This window comes from Spea bombifrons, chromosome 3 (genome assembly GCF_027358695.1).
Source record: "Spea bombifrons isolate aSpeBom1 chromosome 3, aSpeBom1.2.pri, whole genome shotgun sequence".
Taxonomy (NCBI): Eukaryota; Metazoa; Chordata; class Amphibia; order Anura; family Pelobatidae; genus Spea; species Spea bombifrons.
The window spans coordinates 24529302-24542819 of NC_071089.1; the positions used below are offsets into that span (position 1 = coordinate 24529302).

The 13518-nt window shown below is 41.8% G+C and overlaps 1 protein-coding gene across 1 annotated transcript; it reads left to right on the forward strand.

The window, feature by feature from the left end:
- The first annotated feature begins 2761 nt into the window (after positions 1-2761).
- On the forward strand, positions 2762-12928 carry APMAP (adipocyte plasma membrane associated protein). The gene is made up of 9 exons (XM_053460195.1): positions 2762-2917; positions 5266-5382; positions 5817-5932; positions 6818-6910; positions 7486-7602; positions 7800-7974; positions 10967-11101; positions 12037-12229; positions 12466-12928. The coding sequence occupies exons 1-9, from the start codon at positions 2820-2822 to the stop codon at positions 12673-12675; spliced, it is 1254 nt and encodes a 417-aa protein (XP_053316170.1). The 5' UTR covers positions 2762-2819; the 3' UTR covers positions 12676-12928.
- The last annotated feature ends 590 nt before the right edge of the window (positions 12929-13518 follow it).

Sequence of the window (13518 nt, forward strand, 5' to 3'; positions counted from 1 at the left end):
CATTACTGTGGGGGCAGGTTGTCAAATAAAAGGAAATAAAACATATTTTTCTCAATCTTTTATTAAATATGAAAATTTTTTTTACATGAATTAATATTTAATAGTAAAACTTTTTTTCCTATAGGGTCGTCTTCAGGCTTTTTCTTTTTTCCCTAAATTAATATTCAGATTTTGGGGGGTCGTTTTATAATCCGGGTTGTCTTATAATCGAGCAAATACGGTATATATACATACAGTCCATACAGTATCTCACAAAAGTGAGTACAACCCTCACAAATATTTTATATCTTTTCATGTGACAACACTGAAGAAATGACACTCTGCTACAATCTAAAGTAGTGAACGTACATCCTGTATAACAGTGTAAATTTGCTGTCCCCTCAAAATAACTCAACACACAGCAATTAACATATTGGCAACAAAAGTGAGTACACCCCTAAGTGGAAATGTCCACATTGGGCCCAAAGTGTCAATATTTTGTGTGGCCACCATTATTTTTCAGCACTGCCTTAACCCTCTTGGGCATGGAGTTCACCAGAGCTTCACAGGTTGCCACTGGATTCCTCTTACACTCCTCCATGACGACATCACGGAGTGGGTGGATGTTAAAGACCTTGCGCTCCCCCACCTCCCGTTTGAGGATGCCCCACAGATGCTCAATACAGTTTAGGCCTGGAGACATGCTTGGCCAGGCCATCACCTTTACCCTCAGCTTTTTTAGCAAGGCAGTGGTCGTCTTGGAGGTGTGTTTGGGGTCATTATGTTGGAATACTGCCCTGCGGCCCAGTCTCCGAAGGGAGGGAATCATGCTCTGCTTCAGTCACAGTACATGTTGGCATTCATGACCATGACACTCACACCACAATGCTTGACCGTAGGCAAGACACACTTGTCTTAGGACTCCTCACCTGGTTGCCGCCACACACGCTTGACACCATCTGAACCAAATTAGTTTATCTTGGTCTCATCGGACCACAGGACATGGTTCCGGTAATCCATGTCCTTAGTCTGCTTGTCTTCAGCAAACTGTTTGCGGGCTTTCTTCTGCATCATCTTTAGAAGAGGCTTCCAGTGATGCAGTGTGCGGCGTATGGTCTGAGCACTGACAGGCTGACCCCCCACCCCATTCAACCTTTGCAGCAATGCTGGCAGCACTCATATGTCTATTTCCTAAAGACAACCTCTGTATATGATGTTGAGAACGTGCACTCAACTTCTTTGGTCGACCATGGCGAGGCCTGTTCTGAGTGGAACCTCTCCTGTGAAACCGCTGTATGGTCTTGCCCACCGTGCTGCAGCTCAGTTTGGTAATCTTCTTACAGCCTAGGCAATCTTTATATAGAGCAACAATTGTTTTTTTCAGATCCTCAGAGAGTTCTTAGCCATGAGGTGCCATGTTGAACTTCCAGTGACCAGTATGAGAGAGTGTGAGAGTGATATCACCAAATTTAACACACCTGCTCCCCATTCACACCTGAGACCTTGTAACACGAATGAGTTGGGCCCAATTTGGACATTTCCTCTTAGGGCCCAGAGCTTGGTTATACTCTAGCTCAGGATAGCCTACATGATACTGAGGTTGGAAGTACGGTAGATAGCATGACAGCTGCCCTTGGTAAGGACTCTTGTGCTTCGATAACATACCTCCTTTCTAAATATAGGAAAGGTCTCTGGGTTAAACTAGGGACCATCCTGACATTGAGTTCTAAGGTGACGGTGATGGTGTTGGGTGGACCCCTAGGCCATAGGGCCCAATGGGCTCTGTCGAATTTAATTTTCAACTTGGCAGTGTGTTGCAGGATCTTTTTGACCCTTAAATAATTTTGACTACCCTGGTTCTCGAAAAGGAGAACAAGAATATTCAGAGAGCATGAGCGAGTAAAACTAATAGGTCAAATACATAATCCAAATCGTGTTTAATGTCATTATTAGCATCCCCTCAACATTTGTTATCTGAATCCATATACTTGCATGGGGGGTGTGTGTGACAATAGGTGGAGAGGAGCAGAGCCACAGGCATGGCCACCAACCCATCTGACCAAAAGTGCAGTCTCGTGGCGTCAGCTGCAGAGTTTCTCGAGGTGGCCACTTGCGAGGTATGTGCTACAACAGAGCACACCTCTATTGATTTTACAGCTACCCTCCATGATTGGGCCGGTCAATTATGCGGGAGGGGGCTAAGGGGGTACTTGGCTTTACTTGACTCCCAAGCCTGAAAGTGCCAGCCACCCCCTAAATGGGGACCTGGCAATCATCCTCTGATGTACCCCCAACCCAGTTCAATTCAACAGGAGTGTCTTGTGTGCCAGAGAAGGTCTCCCTAGTCTCTCTGGTACCTCACAATTACCAACCCCAGAATTGGTGGGCGGTGAGAATAGTGTATTTGAATGCAGGAGATGTGTTTAAAATTGTTTTCCCTCTTATTTTCTTTTTGCAGTGCCAGCAGATTTTCTATTAGCGCGCTTAACGTTGCATGGAATGTTTCAACTCATTTACGTGCACAAAACAAAGGTTCGTGACTTGAAAACCTATTTCACCCAGGGGCCAAAAGTCCAATATTTTTACCACGAAGGGCAACCGTAACCTACGGCAAGCGCTTCTGCCAGCTGCGATGCTTCTATACTTCTATTGGCTGGCCTCACAAGCATCTGCCACCCTATTGGCTACAACTAATGACAGCCAATTCAGTATTAGCCGAATTCATTGACATCTGATTCTTTATTGGCTAATGGAAGATGACGTTGCATTCCGCCCATTGGCTCCGGCTGGCGCTTGTCCTTGGCGTGAGCTACTGTGGCTGAGTAGGAATTAGGTAGCCGATGACCATGGAAGAGGGTGACGGGTTGCGGCAGCGGAGGCCTATACGGCCGCAGATAATCACCGACGAGACTGTGGTTCAGGATACCGGGAGGAGTGGGTGAGGCATTGGCGGCGGCGGGAATGGAGGCACTAACGGGGAGTGCGAGCGTGTGTGTGTAATGAAGCGGGCTGCTGAGCAGTTAGTGAATGGGTTTTCTGTAATGTCAGCTGACCTGGAGGAGCACCTGCCATTCGTCCTGAGAAGTATAACTGTGTAATGTATGGGATGGATCATGACTGCTGATGAAGGTCTATCTTATGGGTGTTGACCCTGATACTGTATTACACGTAGGGGGCTTGTATATATCGCAGGACGTTTGTGTCAGTATAGAAAGGGTTAAGCAGGTTAAACACCCCCCCCAATTTCTCCAGATCCTGTCTACATAAAGCAGGCCTCTGGAGTCAGGTAAAGGATATCCTCTCAAATGATCTGGTTTCACCCAAATATCTGTCAGAATGATTAAAATAATAAAAACACGAGGATAGGTGCGGGATCGCTGACTGCGAAGCATGTATTTATTTTGCAGTGTGATGGACGGTAAAGCATCCTATACAAACCCATTTACAAGCTCTAGTACATGCATGTGCTTCAGCTCCCAACTTCTAGGATGGATCTAGAATTCCTAAATGTGAGCTTCCATTAAAATGTGACGCGCTTTAAAACAGAACAAAAATGCTTTAACCCACGGTTGCGCTTGGCATGTGGAAAGGCAGAGGTTTAACATGTTTCTGTTTATAGAGATGAGTCTTTCCCTCGATGGATGAAGCCGTGCTTTGGTTTATTAACCAAATACATAAATTAAATACAGCAATGAAAGGATTATGCTTAGACCCTTTCCTCCGCTGAGAGACCCTCAGAGTCGTGTAGCGGTGTACATTGCGAGACGTTGCTCACCATACACTGATCCATGACTCACACTGCTAAAAGGGGGTTAACTTTTAAAATTTGGAAGGCTGTTTAATTGCAAGATCTATGTAATTATTATTTTGAAATTAAATGGGTTAAAAAAAAACAGGATTGAGATTCTTGTCGGTCGGGATTGCCAAATCTCACTCCCAACGTACTAGGTTCAAGGACATGTTCAGATCTACCAGAACGCTATTCCTGTTATACTCGTTTACAAGAATAATTTAAAAAAAAAATAGCATATTACACTATTAACCCTTTTGCATCATAATTCTTGGTTGGAATAAAAAAGCATTGCTGCTTAACGCTAATTTAAAATTCAGTTCAGGGGTCTCGCTGTAGATGTGGGAAAACAAAAAGATTAAGAGTTTGTCTTAATTTGTAGCACGATAGACTCGCGTCAGTTTTCACTCTGTGCGTGCCAGACAATAATTTAGGAATCGACTGGAGGCAAATAAGGGAGGAGCTCAAACGTTTTAAACCGATCTGTCAAACTAGTAATTGTTTCACTAGTCATTGGCTTGCTATTGGAACCTGTTCAAATGGACCCTTTTTTGTGCGGGGAGAAGAGCACTGCATCTTCACTGCTGCTGCAGCCAAATTAGAGACGCGGCCCTGTGGATGCCAGGAATAGATGCATCAATGGAGATCAACATAAGACGGCACAAAAGATTACGGTGTATATCTGAGTCACGATTTCATGCATAGTCCCGGAGGAAATTGGCAACTAACAGGAAATGATGAGCAATAGAAAAAGTTTTGCAAGAAAAGGGAGGTTTCTAAAGAGCCCATGTAATTGTATAAGGAATCAAGTATACATACTGTGTGTGTATTTTGAAGTCTCCAGATATTGGACGTTAACCCCTTCACTACAAACCCCGTACATGTACCGGCTCGCGATGCATTGTCATTAATGGGTTTAAGGACAACCGGTTGTCCTTAAGGGGGGTTAATTCAACACGGGAGCACAAAAGGTTATATTTGATAGGCTGAATACTGTGTAGTGTTACGGCCTGCTGATTTCTTCTATTGGCTACAACTAATGACAGCCAATTCAGTATTAGCCGAATTCATTGACATCTGATTCCTTTTTGGCTAATGCAAGGTGACGTTGCATCCAGATGGCCCTTACTCATAATTAGCAACAGCGCAAATTTATATTATGCATAGGCCCATGGTTCTACTATGGAAAAAAAAAAAAAAAGTGATATAATTGTGGAATGATCCAATCAGCCGGAACATTCCACTGGTTACTATGGTGATATTATGTGTTATTTTTATCCGGGTTAATACGTTTTCTCATTGACCCCCATCAGACCAGGTCAATTTTTGACCAACCGCAGAAATTTGGAAGCCTGTGGATTAGTGATGGTCAGTTTTAGGAGTCATGGCTGTCCCCGTCGCAGGGCTTACTAGGCCCTTGGCGTCCATAGCATTGGTGACATGCAGGTTGCTGTGTAGCAAAGTATACTGATTTACCTGTACTTATGTGTTTGCAGCTCATACAGTGGGAAAATCTTCCGTGCCACCTTCACTTGCCTGGCATTGGCTCTGCTAATCCCTTCGCTTGCTGCTGTGTGCTTACTGGAGTCTCCCATAGAGCCACAATATTTAAGGTATGTTGGATTGCTACTCAATGTAATCGTATGTTCTTTGTCGTCTTCTAGCTTCCATTCTATAGGCAGGCAATATACGCATAATTAATACCCAAATATTTGATATAAATGTACTAGTTTCTTGCATGTGTAAAACATTAATAGTATTGTTAAAGGACAGTATAAGACCAGCATAAAAGCAACCTTAATACTGTATGAGGGGTAATAAATAGTGACTGTTTCTCTAAAAGGTTAATATGGTTGAAGAAGAGACTCTCATAGTATCTAAAATGTGCACTTTAATGTGATTCTGTTAGTCAGTTAAGGTGTTATTGTTACCAAGTTTGCTTCTTCTAAAAAGTAACCCATGAAATGACATCTCACATTAAAGAATATGGCATTATTACCATGTTATTTATAGATGAGTGTATAGATTTTACGTCTGTTTCCTGCAGTTTCCAGATACCTCCTCGCATGACAGGTGCTCTTGAGGCAAATCTTAAGTTAAGGCAAGCAGAACGTTTGTTGGAAGGCCAGCTAGTTGGGCCGGAATCCATTGCAAACATTGGAGGTATGTCTACTGTGTTGAGTAATAAATATGCTGTGTTTATGGTTGCATTGCTGTAGAAGGTCACTTGTCTAAACGCAGTTTTTATTTTTGTCAAAGCTCTTTAACAAGCTGTGTGCATGAATATTGGATCTGAAAATGTTTTACAAGATTTTTTAATATTATGGTCATATGACCGCTTCTAGATTTGGCAAAAAAACCCCTCTCAGGCCAGCAGTTCTCTTGACCAATTAATATCCTTGTTAAAATTCCGTCTTTGTGTAAGCCACTGAAACATCATTGTTTAAGTCATACACTATGTATGATATATTCTTACTGTGCGGATATGTCTCTAGGTTAGCATTAAAACTTTTTTTTTCCAAGCAGATCAGGGGGTTATGTTCCTTGAGTGCCCTAAGTAAACCTGGCTTAGCCCATCTAGTGGACATTCTTTACAGCCCATACAATTAAACTGAGGCAAGCCTCATAAATGGCACTTGATCCGAGAGAGTTTGTGTTGTTCAAGTCCAGGTCCACCTGGTGTGAAGCCCAGGGTGTTGATACTTACCTGCCCAAGGTTACACTATATGACCAAAAGTATGTTTAAGAGTACCCAACAGATGTATAGAATCAAGCACATAGCCAGCCATCTCCATAGTCAAACATTAGCGGAAGAATGGCTCGTATTCAAGAGCTCAGTGACGTTAAAAGTGGCACTGTCATAGGATGCCGTTGCCACAAGCGAGGTTGGGAAACTTCTCCTCTACGAGATCTGTTCCGGTCCAATGTAAGTGTTATTGCGAAAGCTTCTAGGAGTAATGACCGCTCAGTCGCGAAGCTGTTTTTGACATACTTGACAGCATGGTGAAATCCTTAATAAACTAACAACTTGAAATGCATTTTGTTTAGATGTCCTTTTCACTGGCACAGCAGATGGGCAGATTCTGAAAATTGAAGATGGAAAAATCCACACAATAGCTAAACTTGGCAGACCTCCTTGTGGTGAGCATATTATGAACAGCCTCCCAGGGCAAAAATGTTATTTTCTAGCAAAATAAAGGCTTGCTCCTCTCCTGGTACCCCCAGACCAGAATATAGTTTTTTTTTTTGAGATTGATTTATGTTAAACCTTGTACACTTCTTTTAAAAAACATGTCCTTGCACAATCACTTGTGTGGACAAGATATTACTCCAGGGGGTACTTTTCCAAAGTATCATCTTACAATGTAATCTGCAGGTAAAGCACTTACTCTGTTAGATAATTGAGCATGGCTGTCTTACAGAGAAATAGCCGATTGTGGTAAAATAAATTACAACAATAAGTTGGCTTGACTTGTCAAGCATCTTTTCCCACCTTGAATTATTTCTTTGCAAATAGAGGCTTAAGGTATATGTGTGGGTCTGGATTTAGGCTGCAACAGCTGACAAGTTCTGACAGTGTGGGAGTCATGTTTCTGATCTTGTAATGAGTTACAAATCACACTGAATCTGTTGTAGGTTTCATTGAAAATCCCGCTCTGTTCATATCAAATGTAGTTTTATTTCTAATCAATTTACTTACATTTTCCATGTATCAGGAACTCGGGAGAATGAGCCTAACTGCGGAAGACCTCTGGGTCTCAGAGTTGGCCCTAATGGGACCCTCTTCATTGCAGATGCTTACCAAGGAATATTTGAAGTCAATCCTGTTACAGGTATGCTATTGAGACAGGCTGGAACTGACAATGTAAAGCAGAGGTGCGCAACATGCAATCCTTTAGCTGTTAGAGGCTGATTGAGCATGGATGGTATAGTTCAGAGAGAGCTGTAGGGCTGCATGATGCTCAGTCCTGCGATAACCAGTACAACAAGGTGGACTATCATGGACTAAAACCAAGCTTTGCTTGTTCAGGTGCCGTAGAACAACTCCTGTCTTCCCAGATACCAGTCCAAGGGAAGAAGATGTCATTTGTAAATGATCTTACTATAACCAGTGATGGTAGAAAGATCTACTTCACAGACTCCAGCAGCAAGTGGCAGAGGCGAGATTACCCATACTTGGTTATGGAAGGCACAGATGATGGACGGCAAGTTGTTGTTTTTTTTATATCTCGTAAACATTCCTTTATTGTGAAGCTAATTCTAACCACACCATTGCTAAAAGGCAAAGGCTTGTGTATACCTTAACTGAAATGTTAATTTAAACATAATCCGCCTTGAGTTATGATTTAACCCCTTCAGGACCGGGATTTTCATACTAACGTGTCGCTAAAGGACCGGAGCCGTTTTTCTGTTTTTGCCATGTCTTTCTTCAACTGTAATTTCTCTCTTATCAATTGGTGCACCCACACAAATCATATATTGTTTTTTTTAGGACAAGTAGGGCTTTCATTTGAAACCATATTAAGCTGGGTAGTACATTGTTTTGTTTGAAATAAACTGGAAAAAGTGGGGTAAAAATGAAAAAAAACGCATTTTTTTACAGTTTTGTATACATACAAATTGTACACACATTGAACCAATGGGAAAAAATTATCCCAAATATATTCATTAAGTTGTCCTGATTTGGAAACCACCCAACATGGCCAGGATTTTCATCTATTTTGACCAGTATAGGGCAAATATTGCAAGGCATGCATCACGTTTTTGAAATGTAATTTTTTTCAAATTTGGCATGGTAGGCTAATAACTGCAATAGTTGTCACAGATACTGATTATCCCCCCAAAATTATATGTTTATGAAAAGTAGATAAGTCAAGGTGTACAACTAGGGTCAATTTGACACTTTTCAAACAGGGATTTTATCGCCAATTGCTGCCAAATTTTGAGGTATTTTTATATTTTTTTGGTTTTTTTGCATATGTTGCAATGTTGCTTTAGATTTTATATTATATTTTGTATAGAATATGTGCAACTGCAGAAAAAAACACCAAATTGTGTTCACCAACATCCCCCGGTTCCAACAAGGCCTCACATGCATGGTTCATGCATTTTTTGAGGAAGCTATGAGGGCAAAACTGGAACATGCGCATTTTCGTTTCACATTTGGAATTTTCAGAAATTGGTTTCCTGGGCCCATATCCCATTTGGGACATTTTGGAAGCCCCCCCGCTGTAAATTACCCCATAAAAGTATATATTTATGAACAGTAGACAAGTCAAGGTGTTCAACTAGGGTAGTTTTGACAGTTTTCAGATAGCCATTTCTTCACTGATGTCTGCCAAACTTCACAGGGAAATGAGTTTACTGCTTTTTTTAATGCATACATTTCAATGTTGCACTGAATTTCTTGCACACCATAAGTGCAACAGTGGAAGAAAACACCACATTTTGTTCACCAAGATCCCCTGATTCCAACAAGACCTCACATGCATGGTTCATGCATTTTTTGAGGAAGCTATGAGGGCAAAACTGGAACATGTGCATTTACATTTTTTTAAATATTTTTTTTTATCAGATTACTTGTAAGTGACAGGTTTAGGCCGCTCAATAATCAGCCACTTAAAATGTCACCGACAAGTGATCAGGTAATAATTTTGATTATTTCATTTATTAATAATTTCATAATTACCCTAGATGACCCCCTCTCTCTTTGTAGAGCAGGGTCATCCGTGGGCTGCCATAATGATCCGATCACTCCTATTGGCCAGGAGCGATCTGATCAGCCCAGCATTTGACCTGGAAGCACACTGGACTTTCAGGTCAGTGCTGTTATTTTTTTTTATTATTATTATTATTATTTTATTAATTTTTTTTAATTTATTTTTTAATTTTTTTTTTTTATTATTATTTTTTTACATTTTTTTAAACTCTTTCAATGCTGATGCTCCATTGAAGCACAGCATTGACTGATATTTAGTCCCCACAAGCTTGTGGGGACTAATATTAACCCCTGCAATGCTGCGATGGGGGTCATACACAATCGCAGCATTGAAGGGGTTAATTGAGGAAGAGGGGGGGTAGGGGTTAACTGAAGAAGGGTGGGGGGGGTCTGGTCTCCACACTCATGTGGAGACCAAAGAACCCTGTCTCCCTGTCCCTGAAGCTGCCTCTGGGACACAATCTCCAATAGACTGGAGATTGTAGGGGAGGAGTCTCTTTGATCAGTCCTACAGGACTGATCAGAGGACTTCTGGGGGGTCGTTTTTGCTGTTGCTGGTCTGCCTGGGCTTCCAGGCAGACCACCAGCAGCAGAGCCCCCTACAAAACGGGAATTAACCCCTTCAATGCCGCGATCGCGGTAATGAAGGGGTTAACGCTGCACTGACGCTCTCATGGAGCGATCAGGCAGCAGGGGGGTGTTGGATCAGGCCCCCACACTTGTGTGGGGACCCATTCAACACCCCCCCCTTCCCTGAAGCTGCCTGTGGCAGCTGAAACCGCGATTGCAGATCTTTCTGCAATCGCTGTTTCTGCCTACAAAATCACTCCGTGGGAGTGATCGTAGGCTTGGGGGCGGGCTTAGACAGGCTGTGCTGTCTGCCCAGGAGTCCTGGGCAGACAGCAGCAGCAGCAGCGCCCCCACGATCACCGCGATTGTGGTGATGTGGGGGCGTTTTTTGGAGGAGTCGTACCTGGTGCGTCCCGGTCTACCGGTGACTGTTAACCAGGAAGTACCAGGTACGTCCCGGTGCTGAAGGGGTTAGGATCTCCGCTTTCCCATTTTTCAGATAAGTTTTGCGTTGGCCAACTGAAAAGTATAGCTAACAAATACAAACTGTCTTCTGTGGTACTAAAGCCAGACACGGGTGCCACTGTGCTGTTTATTTGCATGTGGTGCCGCGTGACGTTAAAGTCATTTTGTTTTCTCTTGATCTACAATTTTGCCTGCAGCTCTGTTTCACCCGTCACATAAGCAATTTAGGTGTCCGATTCAATTTAAGCACTTTACTGGTCTATTGTCAGACATTCTTGTAAGCGCACAATGTGGCTTGTTCGCGTTTATATAACAATAAAGTAAAACATGAAAACACTCAAAATTGATATTTTCATTTTTGGTGACATCTGTAAAGCTTTGTCTATTCATGTTTAAAACGCTGATGGAATTGCCTTAATCCTATAATTATATGTTACATGCAGATTGCTAGAGTATGACACCGTCACAAAAGAAGTGAAAGTTTTGATGGGAGGATTGAGGTTTCCCAATGGAGTTCAGCTTTCGCCAGCAGAAGATTTCTTGCTTGTTGCAGAGACCACAATGGCCAGAATAAGAAGGTATGCCATTATGCTAATGATTCTTCCTGTCACATTCTTTTATGCATGTGAGAATCTGATCAACATAAGACTTTATATTTTATTATGTGCACAGATTTTCTAAATTTAATAAACTTGAAACAGCATAGGTGAACAAGTGTGCTTCATACACTTTTTGTTTTATTTGTATTGCATTTTAATTGTGTGTTTTTTATGATGTCATAAAAAGGCTAAACTTGGCCTGGCTACATTTGAGTCCTACAGTATATATGTAACCCTTACCTACATATCTTACCCTTAGATGTAATACTTACTTTTTGCAATTGCACAACCCTTACACTTAATTTTTTACATAAATCTGGATTGTGATTCACCGTAAACTTAGTTTAGCAAAATTCACCAACTCATCATAGGCTTAAAATTAAACCCAGGCAGGCTATTCAAGTTTCTCCAAACCAATATTGTCAAACCATGTCTTTATGATGGGTAGCATTCTCCTGGCACCCACCAAAGCCAGTTTCACCCATCAAACTACCAGATAGTGAAGCATGAGAGAACACCAGAGAACACATTTCCACTGCTCAGGAGTCCAGTGTCATTTTCTTTTTTTTTTTAGCCAGTGTTTGCATCGCAGAGCTGCTTGGCCATGGAAACTCCGTTTCATTACACTCCCAACGCACAGTGCTTGTGTTGATGTTGTTTTCAGAGACACTTTAGACTGATGCTACAGAGGGCTTTGCGTCACTTCACACCAATGGACTAGGCAGATCTAGCAGAGCAGAAATTCGACAGACTTGTTTAAATTCGCTGATCTCTTCAGTACGACCCATTCTACTGCCAACGTTTGTCTATGGAGATGGCTGCCTATCTATGTACCATATTATTAAGAATATTTGGTGGTTTTTAATATGGTAATGTGTGTTGTATTTCTCATAGTCTTTCTGTGTTTTAAACAGGTATTATGTATCTGGGCTTACAAAAGGTGGAGTAGACATGTTTGTGGAAAACCTGCCTGGCTTTCCAGATAACATACGCCTTAGCAGCTCAGGAGGATACTGGGTTGCCATGTCTGCTGTAAGGCTTAATCCGGGATTCTCCATGATGGATTTCTTAGCGGACAAACCATGGATAAAAAAAATTATATTCAAGGTAGGTGGCTGATAAACATTAGCAGTGGTTCAAATTTAAATGGTGGAAAATCTATTTGGAAGTATGGGTGCAGGTAGCACAAGCAGACTATGTCAAGCTACTGTATGGAAGTAATATAAATTGAATACTATGATGGAATTTGAGCTTTACAGTAAGTAGCACACAATGCCTTGTTTGCTGGTTATGCTGTTAATGTATGTAACATTTACATTTTAATCACTGTCTTTTACTTGCAGCTCTTCAGCCATGATACAGTAATGAAGTTCGTTCCCAGGTACAGTCTGGTTGTAGAGCTCGGTGAGAAAGGTTCCTACAAAAGAAGCTTTCATGATCCCAATGGAGAGGTTGTGACTTACATCAGCGAGGCCCATGAACATGATGGGTATTTATACATGGGATCCTTCCGATCTCCTTTTATTTGTAAACTGAATCTTCAAGAAGTATGAGCTTTCAAAGTTTAGCCAGTAAGCAAATGATGGAAGCAACTGTTGTGCCCCAGTGACCAGTTCTTTCCTGATTAATGGGTGCGTATAGTACACACTTGTTCTGGAATCCCAGTGATTATTAGATTTGTGGATCGTATGTGATATTCTTATGCTAATCCTATAGATGGTTAAAGGTCAAGCAGGACTTTGTCTTGTCAAATGTTGCTTACAACTCTGTCTTCAAAAGGGGATTTAACTATATGTACTCATTTAATTGGAAAAAAAAAATTAATGGACAGGATTTATACAGCAGTGACAAGGGCTGGAATGTCACATACTTATTATTTAACATACCTGGGTCTTCAAGTAGGTCTTCTGTTTGGTCAGGAAGAAAGTGTGCTGGAGGTCAGTCAACTAACACATCTCCTCCCCTTCTATCTCTTGGTCCTGGCTAGTGGCCAGAAGGACAGCTGTAAGGACTTGTCAGTCTGGTTTGGAAAGCAGAGCAGGGATCTGACCAAGCTTATAGTATCTATTCCAAGAAAACTCAAACTATTTTGTAATAACCTAACCTCTTGTCATATACAAGAGATGTTGTGATCTCCCTTTAACTAGCCCATGAAATAACAGCACACTAGGGGGGAGCAGCCTGCTGGACTTGTTGCCCTAGGCCTAGTCAGCCTAGGCCAGAATGCCTCACTGCCTACCTCATGCATATAAGCATGGTCTGTCAGGGACCAGTTCAGTGCTGAAAGATGCAACACCAAGTAGCTTTCCAAGTTTTGTAAGAAGAGGATGCTTTAGCCAAGAACATCTAAGCCTCACAGATGAAATTTAGTATATCGTGCGTCCTCAAGAAACCAA

What these genes read in the sequence shown, in the direction of transcription:
- APMAP (XM_053460195.1), top strand. Translation starts at nt 2,820, where the DNA reads ATGACCATGGAAGAGGGTGACGGGTTGCGGCAGCGGAGGCCTATACGG. An exon ending in ACTTGGCAGACCTCCTTGTG is followed by an intron (nt 6,911 to 7,485) that starts GTGAGCATATTA and finishes TCCATGTATCAG; the next exon opens with GAACTCGGGAGAATGAGCCT. An exon ending in ACAATGGCCAGAATAAGAAG is followed by an intron (nt 11,102 to 12,036) that starts GTATGCCATTAT and finishes TGTTTTAAACAG; the next exon opens with GTATTATGTATCTGGGCTTA.